The following is a 26,115-nucleotide window of genomic DNA, read 5'->3' on the forward strand; positions in this document are numbered from 1 at the left end:
TTTAATCAAAAAATACTTTGCCTCGAGAAAAGGACAGTAACACGTAAAGACCTTCCGCGCTGGTCGGATGCCGGTTTTGGGCCGATCGAGCGCGAGCCTTACAAAATCATTTGTTTGTTTGATTTGTTTTCAAGCTGTTGTGTGCCTAGTAACTTGTATCGGGGCACACAATAGTTTCGCTGCCATTTGTTTTATTCTCATTTGGATAAGGCTTCTATTAAATAAATACATTTAAAGGTAGAAGCAGCTTCTAAAACAGTAGTTAAAATAGTCCTCTGAATGTTGAAGTCACAACTGTCAACTAATGTCATCTCTGCAAAGGTAATCAATGAAGTCCATAAGACAGTTGTTTCTGTTCAAACAAGGTAAGGTATTCAGCACGGCACAACTAAAAAAATGTCAGGCCCCACTTTTTTTTTTGCATCTGTTAATACTAGATGTGTTGTGGTTGATCAACAGACTTTTGTCATGGTAATGTAACCTGATTGTGCCTCCACTTAATCTGTTGCTGTTTTAAATTACAGTTTAATTTCCGCACTCAAACTTAGGTGATTTAATTAACAGCATAGATTTAATGTATGTATGTTTCTTGACCCTTGTTAGTTGAAAAAGTTACACATAGGTCCATGGAGGACAAAAATGGTCATAAATTTGGTCTCATTTTAAAGAAGACCCATGGTCTTCATTTTATAGATGTTTAAATTTATGTAAATTATTTGAACAATATTTTATATATATTATAAAACATGTTGAACTCTAAAACTGCTAGAAAATCAAAGCCTCAAATCTAAATAAGTTGTGTTCCAAATTTGAGGTTGATATCTCAAAAAATTAGCTTTCAGTAAGATTTAGTTTGGGCACAGTATCAAATTTTCCCCATTCGATGCCAGCAAAGCTCCACTGGTGCACACAGTGGTTGGATTTGTGATTTGCAGTACAGTAGAATTTTCTCTCTCAAATATTGCACGCACACACACAATTTATTTTTATTACACACATACAAACCACACTCTGACATCCATATTACCAACACACCCACACAATTATAGCTGCATAATTTATCCATTTGGCTCTAAAATATGCAGAATCAGAAAACAGCAATAAAGGGAGTATTTGCTTTATAGGCCAAACCTGAGAAAATGGCACCATCTGGTAAAAAATAGTAAAAAATGTAATTTTGAAGCCTTGCCAACAGAATGAAAGCCTATTAACAAAGACTGCGTCATTTTATAGTTAAATGGCCCTAGGATTAAAAATTGCATTTTACCCCAATTTCAATGGGGGCATTTTTGTCCTTGAGGTCCTGAGTGTAACTTTTTTTGTGTTACTACTAAATAGATTTATGGAGGTGAAGTAGTAAAATTCCAATAAAAATACACACTTGTGCCAAAATGTATGCAGTTGGCATTAACACAGGCAAAACAAAACAAAACTGAAAAGAATCCATAAGGACACTCACACTAAAGAAAGTCTTACATAATTGTGTTTGAACTTTCCTAAAAACTCCTGGACCTCACCTAATAGCATTTAATGTATTAATTATGAGTGCAGATCATTATTTTTTTGGAATGTATTTTTAATGTATTAATTATGAAAAAATGTAATTTTCACAAACAGGCTTATATACTTAGTATGTAGTAGTCCCGGTTAATAAGATTATTTCAAGTAAATCCAACCGGCTACATTAAACAAAAGATTTACCATGCCACAGATTAGAGGAGTGAGAAAGAAATGGGTGCTTTTTTATTCTTCCACACTTTCACTTGAATTACATTGAATTAAAGGAGCTAAAAATGCAATAAATTAGTAAAGCACAAAATTGCAGCAGTATTTAACTGCGTCTCTGTGCGCATTTTAAAATGCAGAGCTTACAATATATGCACACAGATGTAGGTAAAAGCCGTCAGATGGTATACACACTAGTCATCAATGCACACTAGTCATCAATATTACACAAGCTGTAATCAAATGCAACAACCCACGACTAAAATATAATTTGCTCCCTTTCCTAATGTATGAACAAATGCTCATGCTAATCACTAAGTTGCTTGGAAACCAGCTGAATTGATAGACCGACCTCTTAATATGAGGGTACTAGTCACTGACTTGCATGAATTAGTCGAAGATCCTAATGGCTTCTCAATTCAGTTTGGAAAAAAGGCAGTTTGTTTAGCTTATATGATGATTGCATGAGCACGGCTGTGTTTTCTTTCAAAGGGTTTGTGCTGATTGTACGGGGCTCTGACACCTGCTTTCTTAGCTGTAGTCATCAGACTTTTCTTTACTGCTTCCGCATGCTTAAGCTGTACTCTCCCAGCAGTTTTCCCCATAATTATCGGATTTTGTTTGACATGTGTTTCGTGTTATGGAAACTGTGATCTTTTTCTGATGTCAACAGTACAGTGTTATGCAGTAAGTTTTGTGTAATTTAATGCTGGTTAAGCTCATTAACAAAAAAACAACGTCAACAACAACAAAAAAACATTATGCTCTCTTTTCATGATTAATATTCATTTAATTTGTATTCAATTTAACGGTTGTTCCTTTGCTAGACTGCAGCCTGGGGTCATAGGAGGTGAAAAAAGTAATATGGGGGCTATTGGGGAATCAAGTGCACTGCATGCTCAAGGGTGCAATTACACTGAATAGAAATGAGAACTGTGGAATTTGTAGCACAGTGGTTTGTATTATGAATAAGGGTTATTTAATTGTGTGCATGACAGAATATGTCAATGAATGAAGCCACCAAACAGGTAGATTTCAATATTTACTCTTTAATTTTTTATTATCACTATCAAAGTAAATGCAGTTATAAAATAGCAAACATTGATTCTTTATTTCCCAAACTGCATAAGAATGCACTGACCTTAGTTGAAGCTAGACTTGTTTGCATGCTACCGAAGCTAACACTAGCTATGTTTTCCATCCACTTATTTTTATGCGCCTTTTGGGATATTGCATAAAAAACACTGGATGGAAACGGCAAAATGCACATAAATTGAGTCTGATAAACGGTTTATCTAATAAGAAAACATGCGCATAAACTACGATGGAAACACATTTACCATATAAATTACTCTGCGCATAAAAAAAAAAAGTCATGTGATTTTGGAATGGGACAGCATAGCTGGACTAACCAGCGGACCGATCTCATTGCACAGCATCTAAATTGCTCTTTTGGTTGTTCTGAAATGCCAAAGGAAAGACTGTTGCCTAAGTGGTTGATTTATAATTATCTCCCAGAACTGTCTTACATGACTGCATTCCCAAAAAGCAGGCATCCACCTCCGAAAGCAAGATAACTTTATTGCATTTCATCTGTGCGCTCTGAGGCACAGGTCATTTATTATAGGCTATACTAAATCATTATATACGGTGGCTTTTCCTGCTGCAGAAACTTCCATTTTTCTTAGTGATATTTAATGCCAGTTTATCAGGAAGGATGATTTTTGCTCTCTTCGGCTCACTGGATGGAAACGGTGCTTTATTCGTGAAGGTTTTATGCTATATTCCAATTTTGCGCATAAGATACATTAACAACTTTGGATGGAAACATAGCTACTGTGATTTAGAGCTGTTCAGATTCTCTCTCTTTGTTTGTAGTTATGTCACTTAGACTTAGTGCATATTGATACTGTAGTAAAGATTTTACAGCGAAAAGACATGTCCCATGACCTAAGGTGGATGTTTTTAGAATAATACCAAAAGGTCTTTTTACTTGCTAAAAAAGTGTAAACTATCAATGAGATGAAATAATGCATGTAGTAGATTGTGTACAAGAGTTTCTCTCCGCAACATTTGGGAAACGTTGATAATTGTACATGCCTTATTAGACAGTGTTTCCGCAGGGTCTTAAAAAGTCTAAAATTCTGAATCTGAACTTTAAGTTTAAGGCCTTAAAAAGTCTTAAAAACGTCCAGATTTTCATCCTAGGTCTTAAATTTCATTTAGTCAGGTCTAAAAAAGTTTTTACCCTCGTTCATTTCCAGAAACCCTGGCCGCAGAAAGTTATTACAAAGTAGCAAAAAAGTATCGAGTTGTAGCCTACAAAGCGGGGCCCTAGAGCAGGGGGCTCCAACACGTCGCTTGCGTGCTACCAATAGCTCGTGGCTTGATATGAGCTAGCTCGCCAGAGGCCGTTCACATATCGCGTCTTTTGCACGCTCAAGTTTGTTCAAATGTAGGCGCGCGGGAAGCGCGCTCATAATTGAAGCGACGCGCTCATTTTTTTACCAGGCGCAACGAGATGAAAAAAATCTAAACTTTTCAGAATGCCGCAAACACACCGCAGGTCATGTGACAGGAACCAACCAATCACCCCTTTCCATAACAACATTGAAAGCTCAGTCAACATGAAGGATGGGGGTGCACCCAAACACTACTAATAAATATAAGCTAATGTGTAAATGTCAGTAATTTATATTTTTTGACTCATTCTTATTATAAAAAAATATTTAAAGGCTGAAATATGAGGTTTATCTTTGTATAAAACCTTTATTGTCAAAACTTTATTTGAACTTGTACATGTTAGTAGATAACATGTTGCAAGACACTCTTTTAAAATCTGGCCATCATTTTTAATGGTATTTTAATGTTTACGTAAACAAAAAGTGCATATTGATGCTAATCAATTTGTTATTTGCTGTTTTTCGACATAAAACTTGTTGAATTGACTTCATTCTGTAGTATTAGTACTTTTTGAACTGGATTCTGTGATAACCGTGATCATTTTGGTCACTTTAATCATCTCATCATTTCCTCTCTAGTTATGATCAACTATGATCAACTAAAATCAACAATAATTGTGTTTTTACAGTATAATATGCAAAAGTAAAATCTTCTATTAAAATAAAATCTACCTCTCTCACACACACACACACACACATCAGATAATCCTAGATAGATAGATAGATAGATAGATAGATAGATAGATAGATAGATAGATAGATAGATACTCTAATGATCCCGAGGTAACTATCTATCTAACTTGGATAATGCGTCGTGTAGGTCTTAAATTTCAATCTTTATGGTCTTAAAATGTCTTAAAAAGGTCTTAAATTTGACTTACTGAAACCTGCAGAAACCCTGTTAGAAATGTATGTATCAAATATGATAGAGTAGGCTTTATAGGGTTAAAGTAAACATCCTGAATCAAGGCATAAACAATGAATGTGTCAAACAATATGCTCCCACCCCATAGGTCCTATATATTCACCAACCTCCTGAAAAATGTATTTTAAAAATGTAGTTTTGCACATTTTGAGTGCCTTGAATCATGTCAGATTTTTACAAATAACTTTGGTTATATTTCTGTCTGGGAAGCTCACGAATCTTTAAAAAAAAATTGGATTAATTGGCACATCTTCAAAGAATGAGTCACGACTGTTGCTTCAGCCTCACACTGTGTTCAGATTTTCAGGCAGAGCCGTATACATTTTCTCTCTCCTCTGTATTGCTATGGGGAGGTAGACAGCAACAGTGACTCCACGGCTTCTCATGGAGCAAACCATTGACAGATCAAGGGGGACGGCTGTGTGCAGTCAGGCGTGGGATTTGTCCGTTTTGAAACTTCCTCGCTCCGCCGTCGGTCTCCTCTACGAGGGCCTCTCCCCTCTACTGTTGAACTGTGCCTCATTAGCTCACTTTTATGAGAAACCTTTTCTCTTTTTGCCTGGCGTGAGTGCTGATAAGAGTGTGTAAACAATGCTTTTCATCCCCTCTCTTTCGGTGCATGGTGGTCTGTCCCTCTCCCTCAGTGACATACGTTGCTGTTCTGTCCGCGCGCGAAGTGAAGTGATTAGTGTAGCTCTCGACGAGAAGGAGCCCTGTATCCTGGGAAATGGCGAGACACGCGGCCATAGTTCGTGCTGACAGAGGGGTTAGCGCAAGTGTCGTGGACTGTTCTCTGACCGGACAGGCTGTGTTGGCCAGCTTCATAGGTGACAGCTGAGCCCTGCCTCAGGTGCGTGAGTGAGCGAGAAAAAGAGAGAGCAAAAAGGAAAATCCCTCCCACTGTTTTTTTTCTTCCATAAGCAGGTTGTTTACCTTTAGGCATACTGTGTGTGTGTGTGTGTGTGTGTGTGCGTGCGCGCGCACATACGCGTGGGAGAGTGTGTGTGCCGAGCATGTGAGGGGGACTGCAGGCCTCCCAGAGTTTCATAGTTTGTTTGTGTGCTCAAGGAAGTGTGAGGAGAATGTACACATTAACATGGAGAGTGAGTGACCAAAGTGAGCACAGATTAAAATGTTATTGTGGATGTCGTGAGGATGATTATGAGGATTTTAGATTTTGTACTTGTAGAAAGGGTGAGATCCTACAGTTATGTCTCTTTACTTTGAAGTGTTCTTCACATTGTGATCTTTAGGATATTTCATCAGTGTTAAATAAGATTTATGTCAAATTAGGGTTAAATAGTTAGCTTTTCTGGGTTTTTCCTGGGTCAACAATGGTCTTCAGTGGTGGCGGACGAACACATGTTTTGGTTATTTCTGGTATCTCAGTGTTACCTGTTTTGTGTGTGTTTTTGAGTTTTGTATGTATATGCTTCTATTGATAAATCAATAGACCTTCAAGTTTATCAAAGTATCTGGGTAAACCCTTGTGATAATGTGTCTCTTCATACTTAAGATGAAGTCTCATTATACTCATGATATTCTACTGACAGGAAATGCAAAGATGTTAGATGTGTATGAAAAGAAAGTTTATTTAGACACAGTCACATGATGGCAGTGCCTCTTGGCAAAAAAAGATAGGCTACAGTGTGCTTTTATCCACTACTTTCACAGATATTTAATTATAGCTCCGTTAAATAGCCCCACAACTTATTAGCAGATATAAGATGGAAGCATCAGCTTACATGCAAACTTCCTCAACCAAAGACTGATGACTCAGAGTTTATAAACAGGATCAAGCTGACCTATAGACAAGATTTATAACTGTTCCGTCAAGTTCTATAATACAGCTTTGCAGTTAAAGCATTTTATCCAATGCATTTGGTGAGGGAATTTGAAATCTTGATTGGACTTTGCCAAATATTTCTTATCTAGCAAGAAATATGAGCTTCAGCAAACAGCAGACGGTAAGAGAAAGACTAACTTCTCAAAATATTTTTCTTCTTAAAGTACAGTGCAGAGGTGTAAAAATTATGTCAATGTGAACATGCATGCATTGATTAAATAGAAATATCAATCCTCTGGAAGATTAGGGCACACAAACGGTGTGCTGTTAAAGATGATTTGACTTTCCATTATCTTAACGAACTGGAAATTTTGAAAAATGTGCTGTAAACCATCCAAAACATGTTTCAGGTAAATCAAGGTAAATATCTGTGTCCCATGTTTAATGGCTATGACTACGGTTCTGCAAATGTTTTTGCACAGCTTCAGCTGATGTGGTTAACTCGTGCAACATGAGCAGTGCGACTGGTTATTCTCAAGTCTAAGCACAGGTATCTTCATTACCAGTGTGGGTTGGTTTTACTCGGCATTTGAGCTTGGCTGAACACTGAGCACACTGGGGCAAGCTGTTGATAATAACAGTAAGGGCCGCACATGCACGGGAGTCATTATGTCGTGGTGGATTTTCTTAAGAATCTAGCCTAATTTCTGAACAATTTTGCTCATTCACATGCATGATCATGTTTCACATTCTCCAGAGCAATGAAGTGAAAGCTTGAGTGCCTCAAATTATGGGGTAGTAAACTCAAAGGTGCCTTTACTTCCTCCAAACCTTCTTAAAGAATTCTCAAATGTGTGAATTAGGGATTTATAATGGTATAGATTGTTTTATTATTTTCAGTAGATCCTTCAGCAGTGATTAACATTTTGAAATGAGAAATTTGCTAAAGCTTGTGATGCAAGAAAATTACTGTCTCTTTCTACTATGAAGGCAATTTTCAGGTTCAAATGTTTAAATGTCTGGGATTTTTATTTTATTTTTTTCAATTTAAATGGGCCAGTTTAAGGCAAATTTGCTGGAAATGGAGCTGCCAGGGATTAGGGGCCACTGGAGGTTTTCAACAGACCCACAATAGCAGCCTGTTCAGGCCTTGCAGATCAAAGCGCACTATGCCTGAGGAGCCAGCGCTGGTCTGGGTGGCGGCCTCCCCGAGTGGAGAAACAGAACACAAGATATGGCGAATGATCCTCTTCAAACTGAAGGGATTGACAAAGTTCCAGATTACTGATAGAGCAGGAATTACTTTGGAGTTCAGTCTTAGTTTGCTGTCCGAGGTTAGCATTAAATCATGCTGTTGAGGCACCAAATTATTGGGTGGTGTTACCTAGTGGGTAAACATCTGAACTTATAACCAAAAGGGTTATAGGTTCGTTCAGCTATTGAGATACTTGAGCTAAGCCTTGAAGCTCAAGATGCTCCAGGGAAAATCTAGTGCCATCATGTGAAAATGAAAATCTATCCATCAGCTTCTTTAGCTTGCATTTCTTTTAATGTGGGTCATTTATTTGAACATCACGAGTTAACATCTGGTGTGCTGTCTTAAGTGTGGTCTTGCCATTTAAGTGCTGTTAACCTGGGCTCAGATCAGCCTCAGCCAGGCATTTTCATTCTCTGTATTGCAGTTGTGATCTTGCTTTTCATCATCATTGAAGTCTTATTAGCTGGAATAACATGCTTTTTATCCTTACCCAATATACTTAATACCCAATATATTTGTATACCCAATATTAGTATCAACAGAACTGTAGTCTTTTGTTATTAAGTTTTGTTTGTAGACAAGTAAACTGCTCTGTTGGTTCTGAATACCCTTAGTGGTATGTTGTGCAATGGTATGTAAGCTTCTATGCATCACTATCACAAAATGCTGCATATGCTTTGGTATTCCTTTAAATGTGAAGCTTGAATGTGTCCTGTTTCTATGGTTACATTCTGCAACTGAGGACACCTGATTCTTTTAGGGAACATTGTGCATTTGCCTGTGGAGGATGAAGTACTTAAAAGCCAAACTTGAGTAAAAGTACAGATATCTTAACAGAAAACGACTTTGGTAAAAACAAAACAAAACAAAAAATAATGTTGCTGTTACTATTACTAATAGGTAGAGATGCACTGGTCGACTGGCCTAAATCGGAACCGGACGGTTTTTACTCCAAACACACAATCAGCAACCGTTTTTTCGTTTTATTCTGGACGATCTTTATACCGGACTTGCACACAAACTGCATTGCAATCATTTCCCAAATTGTCGTTTGTGTGGAAATATTATGAAGTCTGTAAACAGGATGTTAACACATGCAGGCCAGAAACGGGACACGCTGAAGACGGATGCAAAGAGGAGAGGCAGCAGAGAAAATACTGTACCAAGCACAGCGAGCTCACTGTTCAAGATGTTTGAAATATAGGTGGAAAAATGTAAATATTGAATTGGGGGTGGGGGTTTATATGAATGTATATCTGAAGGGAAACTGACTGTCTTCAGAAAAGTTCTGATGGCATTTTCTTTTATCTCCGTATAAAGGATTTTTTAAGCTGTTCCATAAGCGCCACCTACTGTAGAGATTGATTCTTCATTCAGACCGTCTGCTGTTTTTGTTTTGTGCAGGTGTCTGATGTGGCATACTTTACTGTTTACAATATAGTTTTAACAACAATAAAAAAAAAACAGCATCAAGTTTGTGTTCAGTTTTAGCTGTTTCTTCCATTTGAAAATGAACTGAAAAATGGCAAAATGGTAATGTTTTTTTTTTTCTTTAAGTAAACAGTAAAAAATACAAATTATAATAATCAAGTTTCAAATTGTTTCATACTGTTTAATGTGAATTTTTGGAAGACTCCATGATTGTTCATTCAAAGATTTAGTCAAAATTACAATTCTGTGTGGTAAACAACACATGCAAACAAGCACACAAATGATTTGGAAACGGTACTTTGTCTTCCAAAATATCTTGCATCTCTGCATAATGCAGTCTAGCACTTCTTGGGCTGCGATGCTGAATAGCCTTTCACAGGCCGCTGAGGCAGGTAAAGGAGTCCATGTGATCCTTCCCAAATAAGATTAATACAACATCATCACTTTCCTCCTGATTGCTCTCCTCACTATAACAATATTTGTTTACTGTAGAAATTAAATATAGGTTCACAGATAACAGCACGCGAGTCCATATTTTCGCCTCTTCTTTCGCGTTTGAAATCATTTGAATGTGTAAATTGGCAAGACAAAACACATCCAAATGATAAACTTTCACTCTATGATGGTTAAAGGTGGTATCAGCGATTTCAGGCCCAAACATAAATGTTCACATTCATCTAATCTTACCTAACGATCCGCTAGCTGCCCGCCCCATAAGCATGCCGTCAAAGAAACGCGTCTCTGTAGGCAGCCTAGGCTCTGAGATCTGCACACAAAAACAGTTGTTTTCACTCGGTTTAGCCAAACACTCAAAACCAAAATAAATAGTGTTCCAACCAATCACTGACAGGGGAGGGTGTTGCAAGGTTTTTGTGTGCAGCCGTCATAGGCAGCCGTGCACGAGCGCAAAACCTCACAACACCCTCCCCTGTCGGTGATTGGTTGGAACACTATTTATTTTGGTTTTGAGTGTTTGGCTAAGGCTACGTCTACATTAATCCGGATACATTTGAAAACGGCGTTTTCGTTTATAAACGCTCTCCGTCCACACTAGCGTTTTCAAGCGTTTTCGGACGTTTCAGTGTGGATGAGAAACTTTTGAAAAACGCCTGAAAACGCTAAATTCACCTTTACTGCGCATGTGTAAAACCCCACAAAAGCTCACTGATATGATTCAGATGGAAAAATAAATAATGAAGTTATCGCGCAATTCTTCTGACAGGATAATTTTATTTAGTAAAATATCTCACCATTCACTGATGCGTCCAGGTCGAACGCAGACACCATATGTTTGGTCTAAAACGCGACTGTTCTCATGTATTACCGCAGGACAGCAAATGTGAGTAAATTCTGTCATCTTTGCAGGACTGTGGTATGAAGAGTGTGCAATGTAGAATATTTTTAGCAACAGTGTGAAAGTGAATAGCACATAACAGGCACAATACTGGTATAAACATGAATATCTATTGGTACAATATGCTTCACATGACTAAATTTACGTCATCGTTTTTAAATCCCTCCGGTTTCACAGTCCACACTACTACGCGAAAACGGCGTTTTCAAATGTATACGCTTTGGAGTGCGTTTTCAAAAAGCTTCGTTTTCATTAATAAAAACGCCGTCTCAGTGTGGACGGAAGGCCAAAACGGAGAGAAAAAGATGCGTTTTCAAACGAAAACGTATTAGTGTGGACATGGCCTAAACCGAGTGAAAACAACTGTTTTTGTGTGCAGATCTCAGAGCCTAGGCTGCCTACAGAGACGCGTTTTTTTGACGGCATGCTTATGGGGCGGGCAGCTAGGTAAGATTAGATGAATGTGAACATTTATGTTTGGGCCTGAAATCGCTGATACCACCTTTAAACTTAGCAGTTAATCCGCGAATCGCATGTGTACAGAACCGTGGGGCCTGGTCCATATGGATCACGGATCAACTGTGATCCGTTGCACCCCTATTAACTACTAATAATTAATGAACACACTTATCATGATTGCTATCTTACCAGAGATGGACAAAAATCCTACTCCAGTAAGTAAACATGTCCCTGTCCCCAAAAATATTGGTACTCAATAGCACTTCCCTCCATGTTTTCGGCTGTGCATCATTTATTTTTACCAACATGCGCATCCCTGCTCATGTTGTCTCATACCCATTCAGATTGTGGCATCATCCTTTGTCCAAGTTTTTTGGAAGAATCGCGGCTGCGATTAACTTAAGATCGGAAGATTCTTTATTCCCACCTGTAAAGCATCCACCAGAGGCTTGCAGTACTTCAATGGCAACTTGACCTGGTCACGTTTGACGGTCTGCAGGTTGATTGTTGGAAGTAGCTACCCCATCTGGGCATTTGCTTCTGCTTGCAAGATGTTGGTTGCCTGGGTGACTGGGCTCATGGCAGCAGCATACTCTGTGAGGAATGCAAGCTCATCTGGATTAAACCTGTAAAACAACACTGTTTTATAAAACTATGGAAATATTCATCTTACTCAACAAAAATTGCTGGATGAGTAATTAACTAAAATTGACCAATGATAAGTTGGGAATACAGTTAGTGCCTAAGAAAGGGCTGGAAAACACATTGACAGCAGTCTTTCCACTGCCTTGAACAAGGCGCAGCAGCTGGAGGAAGCAAGCATCTTCAGGGGAGCATATTTTTTAAGGGGATAATCACACTGAATGTGTTTTTGCTCTTAATAACACAAGGCACATAATAGTTACTAGTAAAGAGCTGCAGTGCTGATAAATGGAAAAGGTGAGCATGAGACGCGGGTCAACGGTCAGACGTCCATCTTGCACGTTTACATAGAAAAACAATTAAAAGCTGCAGAGCTGACAGATTGATCTGACAGAGCTTTGTAATTAATAATAATAATAATAATAATAATAATAATAATAATAATAATTTGTTGCATTTATATAGTGCTTTTCTCTGTACTCAAAGCGCTTTACATATGAAAGTGTGGAATCTCCTCAACCACCACCAATATGCAGCATCCACGGCAGCCATAGTGCTCCAGAACTCCCACCACACACCATCTTATTGGTGGAGAGGAGACAGAGCGATGAAGCTAAGCAGTATAAACATTAAATATGGGGATGATTAGGAGGCCATGATGATGGACAGTGGCCAGTGGGCAAATTTGGCCAGGATGCTAGTGTTACACCCCTACTCTTTTTCGAAGGAGATCCTGGGATATTTTATCACCACAGAGAGTCAGGACCTCGAGTTGAACGTCTCATCCGAAGGCCGGTACTTTTTGACAGTATAGTATCCCCAGTATAGTAATCTTGTGCTTTGTTCACACATAGCATTGTAATGGTAATTTACTGATAATGTTACTACGTATACCAAAAAATTGCCAGCTGATTTATTTGTATTTTTATCCTGTTACCAGTAAACACTGTATGTGTAAAAGGGGCTATTGTCTTCAGAAAGCTTGATTTTCATTATAATTGAATGCTTTTCTATGTTGTAATTCTTTTTATCCGAATCTTTTTTTCAAAAACAAGGAAAAACACAAGCCAACAATATTAGCAGTACCACTCTGAGATGTTCACAATTCTTGTCAAGTCTGAAGTCTTTATCACTGGAGTCTGAGTCAAGTCTGGAGTCTTTTGTCACGAGTCCGAGTTGAGTCTTATACCTTGCACAAAAAATTGTTCTCATACTCAAAAATCATATTGTTTGTATTATATAGACAAAATATATGATCTTTCTATTATCTGTTTTGTTTGTAATAAAGGTCCTAAGATTTAAGGGATAATGTAAATCCAGCTTGTTACTTTATAATCCATTACAATGTAATGGATAAAACAATCGTCCTGGCAACAAGACAAGTAGTTATTTTCAATACATTCGCTAGTGGACGCAAGATGGCGCCAGCCAGTCGCGGTTTGTTATACAGCGGTTTATTATACAGCAGTGTTGTTATTGACGACAGTCATTATCTGAAAATACAAAACCTCAGAATGTTTTAAGTCAATAGAAAACTGTACGCATGCTGATTGCGATACGTTAAGATATGCGCTTTAAGTAGGCCTAATAAATGGATTAACATCCTTCTATCTCCTCTCTCTCATAGACATATATTAAGAGAAAGAAAAGCTGCATAAAGCCTACTTCGAAAAGATCAATAAAAGTAAAACATAGTCCGATAGGTTTAAAGGTCCCATGGCATGAAAATTTCACTTTATGAGGTTTTTTAACATTAATATGAGTTCCCCTAGCCTGCCTATGGTCCCCCAGTGGCTAGAAATGGCAATAGGTGTAAACCAAGCCCTGGGTATCCTGCTCCGCCTTTGAGAAAATGAAAGCTCAGATGGGCCAATCCGGAATCTTCCCTATGTCGTCATACGGGGAAAGGTTACCTCCCCTTTCTCTGCTTTGCCCGCCCAGAGAATTTGGCCCACCCATGAGAAAATGAGCTACGACCGTGCAAGCGCGAAATAGGTTTTTAGGAGACATCATGGCTTGCAAACGAGCAAAGCATTGCAGTTGCTCAGTGTTTGGATGTACAAATGAACACAAAAGTCTTTTTTAGTTCCTTCATCCGAGCCTCTGAAGAATACAGCTTTAGAACGATAGCAAATCAGAGCAACATGAAAAGTCAACAACGTAGGCTAGCGTTAGCTACATGATAATAACTGTAACAGCATACATAAACAAACCAACTAAAGTACCGTATCCAGACACAATATTTTAAACTAACCATTCGGAGACGTCCTGCTGTAGCTGCTGAGTTGCAACTTCTTCAGGTGCTTCTCCATCTGGATCAGATTCTGGGTCAAACTGGTAACGACTGCGTGTCTATGAGCCATTGTGATACATCCACTGTAAACATTAGCGCATAGTACCTTGGCCGTAAGCTGGTCAAGGCCACACCCCCACCCTCCACCTTGCCCCGCCTCTCTCCTCCTCATTAGCATTTAAAGCTACAGACACAGAAATGGCACGTCCTACGGAAAGCTTATTGTGGGACTGACTCGTAGTGGCTGTAATTCTGCACCAAGGCTGAATTTCGGGAAAGAGACTTCAGATACAGTATTAGGGGACCACTAGGGCCTATATAAAAGCATCCAAAAAGCAACATGCAGGGAACTACACTAACCTTTTCCACTGGTGGCACTTGCGCTACTAACTTTTTCAGTTACTGGCGCAAAACATGATTTGGTCGCACAAATTATTTATAGTAAACTGCTCTAGAAAATAATGAACAATAATGAAACTGTATTGCATACAGATGTGCTTTTTATTTTACTTGCCATCTTTTAAACCACATGCCTTCTTGTTTTCTTTAACATTGGTTGGGATAGATTTACTGCAATAGAAAATACAGTACACAATAAAGTGCAAAATGACACACAGTGCATTGCTCCATCTTGGTACCTTAACCAGTGGTATTCTTCGAGCCACTGGTGTCGAAATTCATATGTCCGTATCGTTTTTCCCGCGTGTGCTTTTCCTGACGAATCCTTCTCAGCCTCATCATTCTCACTCACAGGCTCCGTTTGACATGTCGAATCGACATCAAGTGATGGTTCTGTTACACTTGAACTTCCCTTCTTAAAAAAGGAGTCAATTGTCCGCTTAATTTCAACACGTGCAGATTGTAGGCTATGTTGAGATATATATGCGATTACTGCATGTGTCTTGACGAGAGGTTTTTTTTTTTTAAATCAACGTTAGGCTACGCCTACAACATTCCGGGAGGGGGCGGGGGGGTTGCGGGGCTGAAGCCAACTTGATGTGTTGAATGCTCAGAGCACGTTATAAAACGTATTCTTAAAATACACATTTATGTTTTAATAAATGCTCATAGTAAATCATAGCATATTGCCTAAAACATAAGGTAGGTACAAAAATAATCCATTAAAAATTAGGGTCGCAATGGCATTTCAAAAGGTCGCATATGCGACCATTTTGGTCGCAGTGTAGTTCCCTGACATGTCATAGGACCTTTAAAGGCTAGATTTTATTTGTTAATGTTTTAACAGGCTTGCAATCCAAAGGAGCAATGCAGATACATACACCACAGTATAATAATGTGACTATCCTTTTGTAGATGCGATGTCTCTTAAAATTTGATGTTGTCATTCTGGTGTCTTTAATTATTTTCCCACATTCCTTGCATCTAGTCGATTTGACATGTTAAAACCCAAATGAAAGAACATACAGCACGGTTTCTCCCGTCATGTTTCATGGGACTTTCATTATGACATTTAGTTTACGCAGTTTGACATGAGTTTATGCGCAATATACGGACATGCGTAATAAAATTCTATGATAAGGGTCCGAACTACTGCTACACGTAGGGAAATATATGTGACGCAGATATTATAAAACTATTCAAATAAAACACAAATAATTTTTTTATTATATCAGTAGTTAAGGATTAAAGACTTGAGTCGTTTTTAAAATATTCACAAGTCCTTTGGTTGAGTCCAAGTCAAGTCTGAAGTCATTTCAGGTCAAATCCGAGTCAAGTCTGAAGTCTATTAAAATGCGACTCGAGTCCGAGTCTCTAACTCGAGTGCCTAGGGGTGGGAGATATTGACAAAAATGAATATCTCAATATTTTTTTCCAATATCTCGATATCGATATTCAGACGATATTTTTGCCATCCTTCAAAGAAATGTGTGCAAACTGGCAAAGAAGGTCCAGTTGGTCTCTTGACTTGCTGCATTTGACCTATTATTGTAGGCTATAGAAAAAAAACAAAGGAGCTAACTAAACAGAATCTAGGAGGTAGCCCCTACTTTTTCCACTTACAAAAAAAAAAAAAAAAACGGAACCAGGCACCTCTTGCAACAGTGATTATTAAATCAAACAACAACAATATTGTTGATGATAAATTCAAAGTAAAAAAAAATCTTTTCAAATCGCTATAAATCCATCAATTTTTTCCCCAAAACGCTATAAATCCATCATTTTTTTCCAAAAATTGATGGTTTGTCTTTTTAAAAAAGTCTTTTGTCTTTTATTTTTTGTGTTTGCATTTATGAGGAAAAAACAATATTATGTGACAGTTCTCCATTATGGACGCGAGTGCTCTGAAAGCGGCACTAAAAGACTTTCAAACTTTCACAGAGAGCTCAAAACAGAAAGCACAAAGCCTTTCTTTAAAACGAATTTCGTTTTGTATTAATTGTATCTTAATTTTAATATTTTTTTCATTAACCAATTTCCTGGATTTAATACATAAAAAATAAATATAGGCTAGCACAACATAAGGTGCTTGAACTGGAGATTATATCATCATGAACCGAACCGTAGCCTACTCGCCTCACAGGCCTAAAAAATGTGAAATATATTTACAGAAAGCTGGTTCTAAACAAAACCATCCAAAACAAAATAAAACTATGTAGCCTAATAAATGTGCATTTCTCCGGTGCGTTCACTAGCCTATACTGCGAAGATCTCGAGTCAATAGCCTATCGTCAACTTCATCTTTGCAGCCGACAGAAATTAATAAACAATTAAAATGTCTTATTGCAATATTTTACATATTCATAATCATTACTTTTGCTGGTTCTTTGAGGCAGCTTTTTAGGTTTATGGCGTTTTGGAAAAGAGCTCTTCACGTACACCGTTTCACCAAGGCACAGCGGCCCTTCAGCACATAAGAACAAAAAGAGAAAAAGCACGGACTTACTAATTACGAAACTTTGATGTGGTTGAACAGGTGAAACAGTCACAAATTCCTCTGCAACTCAAACCTTCTCAGTACGAGTTATGAAGGAAGAGAACAGCATTACAGTTTTCAGCGCATCCTCCTCTGATTGCTGTGTTGTGACTGAAAAAGTGCGTGCAGGAGCACATGCGCAAAACGTAGGTTTGTAAAATGCCCTTTTGTAAAATAGCATATGATAAAATAAAAATAATTCATATATCATTTTACAAAACGGTTTTGCGCATGTGCTTCTGTGCGCACTATTTCGAATTTACTATGAATGTGCGTTTTTGACGACACGGGACCATGGGCTGGTAGCTTCCGGGAATAGTACTGCCCTACTACAGTATTAAAAATCGCTACATATAATTGTTTAGAAGGTTATAGTGTGCGTTATTTGCCTTCTCTTTAACTTCTTTCAGCTCTTTTCATGTTTGGGGGGTCGGATTGTACAATGATGAAATATTCGATATCCCAATTTTGCATATCGTCCAGACAACAATTTGGATATTATCGTCTAAACGATATATCGCCCACCTCTACGAGTGCCCATCTCTGAGTACCACTATACCGAACAGTAGAGTAACCAGAGTAGTACAGAAGTTAAAGCACAAATGTAACAGCAGAAAAACCCAAAACCCAATTGAAAGGGTCTTCATTGGCAGAATGGCCATCTTTGGCTGTGGATTTTTCCCAGTGTCACATAATAGTGGTTATATGCACGCAGTATCCTCACAAATGGGATTTTCGGCGGTTCCTTCTAACAGCAAGAGTTAGATCGTAGTGCTGGGTGGACAGCGCCACAGATCAAACAAGGCTTTCAGTTAGCAAGCCCTTTCACAGCAGATTTACGATTCCCCTGCAAGGAGCCATTGATTATGTGTACTGCTTGCAGGAATGAGCTGTCACTTCAGACTGTGCCTGATATGGAGTCATCTGACTGTTACGCTCAATCTGGTTGAGATATTTTGCCTATCATGGCATTTACAGTAAAAAGGGACCTACTTCAGAACTGGTCAGACTTGTATTTTTGCTGGTTTTCCAGAACCTGTTGGTCTGAAGTGGTGCCTGGCATCCTTTTGCCACTATTATTTTGTATTGTATTATTATGTTGATATTATCAAATCAGGTGAATTCAACAATCAAAACTACCATTACCAACTTATTCTGTTGTTTACTCCAATGGACGACTTAACTTTATTGTCCTGCTTTGTGTTTAGTTAGTAGAATGGTTCCTTCAAGCTTGACTGTGGGCTGACCTGTGACTACCCTGTTTTGCAGGTGTGCAAATGCTCAAAATGAGTGCTGCAGGAGAAAATGCCCTTGACCCCAACACCCCAGAGTCACGGAAGAGGAAGGGCTCTCCATGTGATACCTCTGGTCCCAGGTGAAGTATGAGATCATATTTTAGTCTTTCTTTCAGTTCACATTACTAGTGAGTATTTTATAAGATCTTAGCAATTATGTTATTCATGTAATACAATGCTATACATGCAGGCTACTGACAATGGCGTCAAGGTGTGTCACAGGAAGTGCAGCAAATGTTGAATAGGAGAAAAGGGACTATTTTAACAATTGTGTTTGTTTAAAGTGTAAAAAAAAAAGTATTTATTTATTTATTTGTATGTTCTTTTTAGTTTTCTTTGTTTGTTTACAAAATCCAAAAACCATAAATACGATATTTAAAAAATGTCTAATATAAAAAAAAAAAATGTTTGATATAAAAAATATTTATTCATTCATTTTGTCAAATATACAGTGTATATATATTAAATAAATTAATAAATATTTTTATATCATTATTATCGTATTTATGTTTTTTATTATTTTTTCTAATAAAAAGAAAAAACTACCATTTTTACTAACTGGCAGAAACCCCCCCCCCCCCCCCCCTGTAAACACAACAGCTCTGTCATGAGCAATGCATGATAGGTCCAACAGTGGGTTGTTTTTAGGTGTAACATAGCTGGCCAGCGTGTTTTTTTTGTTATTGTTGTTGAAGGTATCCTTGTGTCAGGGTTGGTTGGAGGGAGAACAGGTCTTTCTGGCTGAGTGATACTCTTCCATAGGGCCTTGGTGGGGCTGATGTAACTGCCTGTTTCTACAGCAACCCCACACAGCGCCCTGACCTGTGTATGCAGTGCGCCTGCGCACTACCTTGGCAAGCCGCTGACCTACTTTCTTTGCTGTCTTCTCCCACACACACATGGTATCATACGCTCACACTTGAAAGTCATTCGTACGTACGTTCACTCAGAAGCAGCACAACCTCAAACAGATAAGCACTTTCCTCCATCCTTGCATACATGCACCAGCCATTGGTCATGCTGGAGCAAGGGAGAGCTGATTGTTAGTCCCTTTAAGATTTGTGTATTGAAATGAGCATTAATTAATTCCTAATTTCTACTAAGCAGATGATCCATGTTATTTTGATTTGTTATGAACCAGGCATATGTATGTTTGTTTGTTTATTCTTAATTATTTATTCCCCTGGCCTAGACTGAGCCAAAATGAGTGGCTTACTGCGCTTAAACGGTCAAATACACACAAAATTATGTCGAAATACGCGTCCTTGCGAGTATTCAGTTAAATAAAGTCAGTTTTGGAACCTAATTATTTGAGGAAGATAATGAAAGTTGTGTTACAGTGTATTGAATCCATGCATAAACTCTTAAAGTGACAGCATTCTAATATTCCTGCTGTTGTCTGTCATGTTAATCAAAAAACAAAAGACAAAGAAAATCACTCTCTGCTCGACCAAATAACTTTTGTAACTAATTGTAAGCATTAATCTGTATTAATTTTTTTACAATGAAGTCTATCCAGTGTTATTTTACATTTGATTACTTACATTTCTGTTGTCATTCATACTGTATATCCACTGAAAAACTTAAAGCCTTGTTTATTTTCATATCTATAGTTCTTTGAAAGAAAATCGGAATTTGCAAAAATCTGTATCGGCAAAAAAACCACAATTGCAATCGGTGCATCTCTAGAATTATATAAATATAGAATAAAAATAAATAAATAAATGCTTGTTACTATATGTTATTTTGATGTTATTATTCAGAGTTAAGCATTTATTTAATCAAAAATACAGTAAAAACTAATATCGTGAAATTTATAGCGTAATTTATTTTAAAATGTGTTTTATTCTTGTGTTGGTGAATTTTCAGCAGCCATTACTCCAGTCTTCAGTGTCGCATGATTCTACAGAAATCCTTCTAATATGGTTATTTGGTGCTCAAGAAACATTTCTTATTATCATCAATGTTGAAAACAGTTGTGCTGTCCTATACTCTGTATGCGTTAGCCAGTTTAGCAGGCAGTGTCGTCGCAGGTGGGGTGCGAGGCCCTGTGCGAACTTGAAATGCGAGGCCCTGCTGATTGATGTGGATGCTCAATTGCGCATGAATAACAGTCACACGGACGTAGTTGTTCTAGTTCTATTGCACGCATAATCTCGCTGCAATACGTTTTTATCAAGTAGAATAATACAGCTTAATCATGCACATAGTCTCAGCTATGACTTTCAACTGTGCAACGAGTGGTTTTACATCAAGTCAGCTCGAGAATTTTTGTGTGAACACATACATAGATACGCCTACTTAACCCTCTGAGGTCTGAGCTGTTTTCTGGGCCCTGGAGGTGTTCTGACATGCTCTGACATTTCTGGTTATTTCTGTTACTTGTGACATTTTCATGGCTAAAGTCTAATTACACTGTATTCAGCACAAACTCTGCTACAATAATATATCAGCAGCATGTATGTAAAAGTTTGTAGTTTTGAGATAATGACATTTATGCGTGGTTTTTGAAAATACAAAAAAAAATTCTCACTGAAATAAGGCCATGAAACCCATACTGATTATTTCTTCACAAGACTTTTGAAAATTGTATGACGTAGCCTAGAATATTTGCTGCAAAACTATGTGAAAATCACCCTGACTGCTCATTCAGATAAGACAATATATTGATTTAAAAATTTTACGACGTGTTTTGTGTGAAAAAGCCTTATGCGAGAGCTCATTAATATGTAAGCTTTTCTCACCTGAGAAAGACAAAGAACCTCCCCTAACGGCCCTATTAGGAGCTATCAGGCCCCTATCATTCTGAGCAACCTTGCACAATACTGTAAATGAGGAGATTTAAAAAATAATGGCTTTTAAATTGTTTGGATTTATTTACAACACAACATAATCCAAAGATACACAACAAATGCCAAAAAAGCACTTCAAAGACAGAGACCTTTGTGCCATTCCTAAAAACATTGTACATACCTTTCATTTCCAAGATTTTCACTTTACCATGTTCACGTACTGAGACTCATGTGAATGTTGAAGTCCTCAGTGGCATCTGGGACCTGAAAAAAAAAAAAGTGAACATACTGATATCAAGAGAAAGGCCTGCACGATTTTGGAAATAAATATTAGATTTTTCTGGTTAAAATTGCTTTTTAAAATTCACAGAATACACACACACACACACGTTTCCAACGATATATAATATAATGAACACCAGGTTTGTTGTGCCTTGTAGGCATAAGGTATATGCGCAGTGCGGATAAAATAATAATAACAATAAATAACCTATAGCAGCCTATAAATCTTCCAAAAGAAGCTAGAGAAAAATATATTGATTATCATGTTACTTCAAATGTTTCCATCCGTTATGATGATATGAAATGAGATAATAATAAAAACATGAAGCCGTTTGGTGCGTTTTGCTTTCATCCAAAATATGATACATTCAAACGCGATCGCTTGCAAAATATGATACATTCAAACGCGATCGCTTGCAAAATATGATACATTCAAACGCGATCGCTTGCAAAATATGATACATTCAAACGCGATCACTCTCAAATATAAAACATTATGGTTACCATAAACATATCTATGTTTGAGCAGATATCCACAAACACAGTAAACACATATGATACATTCAAACGCGATCGCTTGCAAAATATGATACATTCAAACGCGATCGCTTGCAAAATATGATACATTCAAACGCGATCACTCTCAAATATAAAACATTATGGTTACCATAAACATATCTATGTTTGAGCAGATATCCACAAACACAGTAAACACGGGTCTAAATATTATAATATTCCCCATATATCTAGCAACAGTTCAGCTGCAACGTGACATTTATGCAACAATAACAAACTAGGCTATGTAAGAATTTCTTACCTTATCTTTCTTGTCTTCAAATTGCGTTCTTCTTCTTCTGAGGTAGCCTAAATCCAATGTAAGCTCAGGCACGTCTTTCAAACTCGACGAAAAGTGAAGTGAAGTGTTTTGTTGTTGAGGTAACGAGCGCGTTCGCGTTCCATGTGGAGATTTGCATGTGAATATCTTTTGCGCGAGTAGGCGTGGCCAAATTAACTGTAATGAGCAAGCGTTTGAGAAGCTGGACATCTTGTTGGTTTTATACAAATTACTTAAACAGAGAATATTTGTTTTCGTTTTGAATCCGATCATTTAAAAGTACACACTTAAATGTTTATAAAGGTATATGGCTCATAAATGTGTGACAAGTATTCGCTGAGTTTTGTTTCAGTTTATAGACGTGCTCAAGAAAAAAAAGTTCACCGCGACGGAGAGGCAGAAAGCACACCCTGTTTATTTTCTTTATTTTACAAAAGCACAATGTTTTGATTTGATTGTAAGTGGACACATACAAAAGGAGAAATATCACAGATTCTTTTTTTATATTTCTTTTTTCTGTATGACCATAAATGATGGAGTAATTTAAGTTTATAGTGCTACAATGTGGAGAAAATCCGGCAAAACGCGTCGGCGCGTTTGTCGACCTCAGAGGGTTAAACAACGCATGCCTTAATGGTCCAGTGGTAGAACTTTCGCCAAGCGTGTCAGAGGTTATGGGTTCTAATCCGCACTCGTATAGTTTTTTTTCTCGTAGTTTTTTTTTTTTCTCATCAAAACCGATTATGTTCATCGGTGGATGTATATCAAGCAGGGACACATTTGTGTGCATTATGTTTTGTGATTTCACCAGAACAAATAGAGTATCTGCAACGGATTGAAGCGCGCGTCCGAGTGAAGACAGTGCGGCGTGTGCGCGAGCCACACGAGAAAACACTGTATCCGCGCCACTGATCGCAGCGGCAACGAGCACTTTGATCACTTGATTTAAAAAACACATTTCAGTGCTAGATCGTCTCTTATTTAAAAAACAAACGAAATGAATGCTCTGCCAGTTAACTGGAGATGTTTTATTTATTTGTAGAATTGTTACATTCGTGCAATGTTTTAAAAAGTGGTGGGGACAAAAAAAACATAAAAAACAAAAACAAAAAAAAACAGCAGGATTGCGAGGCCCCTAGTGGCGCGAGGCCCTGTGCGGTTGCACAGTTCGCACAGTCTATTAGTGGTGGGAGAAAAAATCGATCCATCGATGCATCGCGATTCTCTCTCCAACGATTCTGGATCGATTCTGAGAATTTCAGAATCGATTCTGAGCTTAGTTTATAACCAGATGTGCGATGACGCAGAGTTTGCTTTAGAAACACCCGTCTTCTGCTTGCTAACAATTCCCCACACACGTACCTTCAGTAAAATAATATTTAATAAAGTTCGGAAAGGTTGAAACGAATTATAAGGACATTCACAGGCTTCATTGTACAGGATGCGCTGTGAGAGACGCGCATGTTTGATGTTACACTTGAAGTGTGCTGTCTCGCGCGTCGATATTCTCCTTAAAAATGCTCTACGAAGTCATCGTTTATGTGGTTTGGAATGCAGTGGAGTTATATATTTAAAATATGAACCTCGCTAACAGAAGGCTGCTTTCAGTTTCAAATGCTGATGCGCGCTTTGTGTTGACTGCTCGCGCATGCGGCTGTGCGACTCCGTGTAAGTGGTTTAATATACTTGTGCAAAATGAACGTAAACACAGCAAGTTATGTCTTAAGGGATTAAACGGTGAGGACAAACCACATTACTTGTATTTAAAAAGAGATCCGAGCGTGAATGCAGCTAAATAGATATCTAAGATATCTCAGTCTAATAAGATGTCAAAGTAAAAAACAAAAGTATGATGAAAATAAATCACTCACAGTTCTTGAATGGAAAATGTTCAGATAATCTTAAATACTGAAAGCACTCTTCTGTTTCTTTGTCATTTGTTTCTATGCTTCTCTTTATTAGGCTATTTGCTATTTATATGGTTTGAAGTTATATTAGTTTAAAATTCTTAAAATAAAACTGTTTTAATGTTTTATTTATTTTATTTGTAATTATAAAAAAAATAGACTACTTAATTACTTATGTAAACTTATGAATTAATGGGGGGGGGGGAGATAAAGAATCGTTCTGGAATCGGATCGTGACTCCCAGAATCGGAATCGGATCGGATCGTGAGGTGACTGAAGATTCCCACCTCTACAGTCTATGCGATAGCTCTGTTAGCAGGGATTGTTGAAGAATAAACAGTGGCCATTGAAACTCTCTAATTCTGCGTCTTTAGAATCTGTGAATTTTTGTGGAATTTATTTCAGTTGCTTTTAAAACAGTGCACGCAATTATAGGACTCTTGTTTTTGACTGGATGATAAATAGGCTCAGATCTGAAGCCTTTGCATTCCATTGATATCTAACGTTACTTCACCACAGCCCCCTGACCATCTGTCTCTCTGTCCTATTCAGCCTCTCTCTCTTTCCGTTTCTCAGCTTGATAACCCATGTGCAGCATAAGCCTTTGAGGAATGCCTTCTAGTGCAAGGACTGTATACACCCCAACCCTTATTAGCTCTACAATGATACGTCTGTGTAAAAGTGTGTGTTTTAGCCTCGCTCTGGTTCCAGGCCACCCACAGTTTGTCCTTGAGTGCACCTATAGTCTCCTCTCGCCCAGCATTCTTCCTTTTAACTGCAGAATCCTCTGCTTCTATCAGGTGGCAGAACGCTGAGACCGCTAAAGACAGGGTTCAGGGCTGTTTGTGATCATAGTGTTCTCTGAGCATCATGAATTATTCAGTCCCCAAGTCCTTGCAGAATGCCCACTTAGTCTCTGTGCCAAACTTTACCACTTCAAGGCTTTGTCTTAAAAACATCATAACATAGACCAGCAGCAGATTGGCTTTTTCTTTTGTTTATTTTTTCCCCCTTTAAGTGCTGTTGGTTGTTCATGTGCCAGCAAAGGAAGGGATAGCTGATTGTTAGTTAATAAACAGAACTGCATGCGTCTTGAGGAAGAACATTCTGTAGCCGGAGCTACTTCTCTTTGTTTATGTCTATGACGAGTCATGTAGGTACTGGGCTACTCCGCAGCGGTACGACCCGAACCAGTCTAAAATAGCCCGAATATATTTTATTTTTAATTTACTGTATAGATTTAACCCCCCCCCCATATTAATTACATATTTAATACATAAATTAAAGGTCCCGTATTATGCCTCTTTTCACAAGATGTAAAATAAGTCTCTGATGTCCCCAAAGTGTGTATGTGAAGTTTCAGCTCAAAATACCCAATAATATCCATTATTTATTAATAGCCTACAAGTCTGCTGTTTCGGACCAGGTCCGAATGATGATCAAACATATACTGATGAGTTTAATAAAGTTTATTGTACATCACACAAAAGATGAAGCGTCAGTTTTACTTCAGAAAATCACCGTAAGAGGTGAGTAAACACAGTAAGTTATAAGAAGTGCGCAAGTACGTAAACGATTTTCGGTAGAGTTGAGGGAGCATTCCTGTGGGCGGAGGTTAGTCAAAAAACTGTTCTAGTGACGTCATTAAAGAAGGAAGTAGAGGGATGTAGTCCAAACGGGCCGTTCCATGTAAGCGACTTCTGTTAAATAAAATATCTCGCTTGGCATTGAACT

General features: G+C 37.9%; 1 protein-coding gene across 3 annotated transcripts in view; it reads left to right on the forward strand.

Moving 5' to 3' along the window:
* The window catches only part of ncoa1 (nuclear receptor coactivator 1), a 72,303-nt gene that overhangs the window by 13,866 nt on the left and 32,322 nt on the right, over window positions 1-26,115 (forward strand). The window contains exons 1-2 of one of the 3 annotated variants that reach the window (XM_084090521.1): window positions 5,746-5,962; window positions 18,540-18,645. In XM_084090521.1, the coding sequence (XP_083946647.1) occupies window positions 18,548-18,645 (98 nt within the window). In that variant the 5' untranslated portion in view covers window positions 5,746-5,962; window positions 18,540-18,547. Of the gene's footprint in view, window positions 1-5,745; window positions 5,963-18,536; window positions 18,651-26,115 lie in introns of those variants that run through there. The other 2 variants (XM_084090520.1, XM_084090522.1) reach the window with 2 other exon arrangements.

Source organism: Abramis brama (assembly GCF_963993115.1).
Source record: "Abramis brama genome assembly, chromosome: 18".
Classification (NCBI taxonomy): Eukaryota; Metazoa; Chordata; class Actinopteri; order Cypriniformes; family Leuciscidae; genus Abramis; species Abramis brama.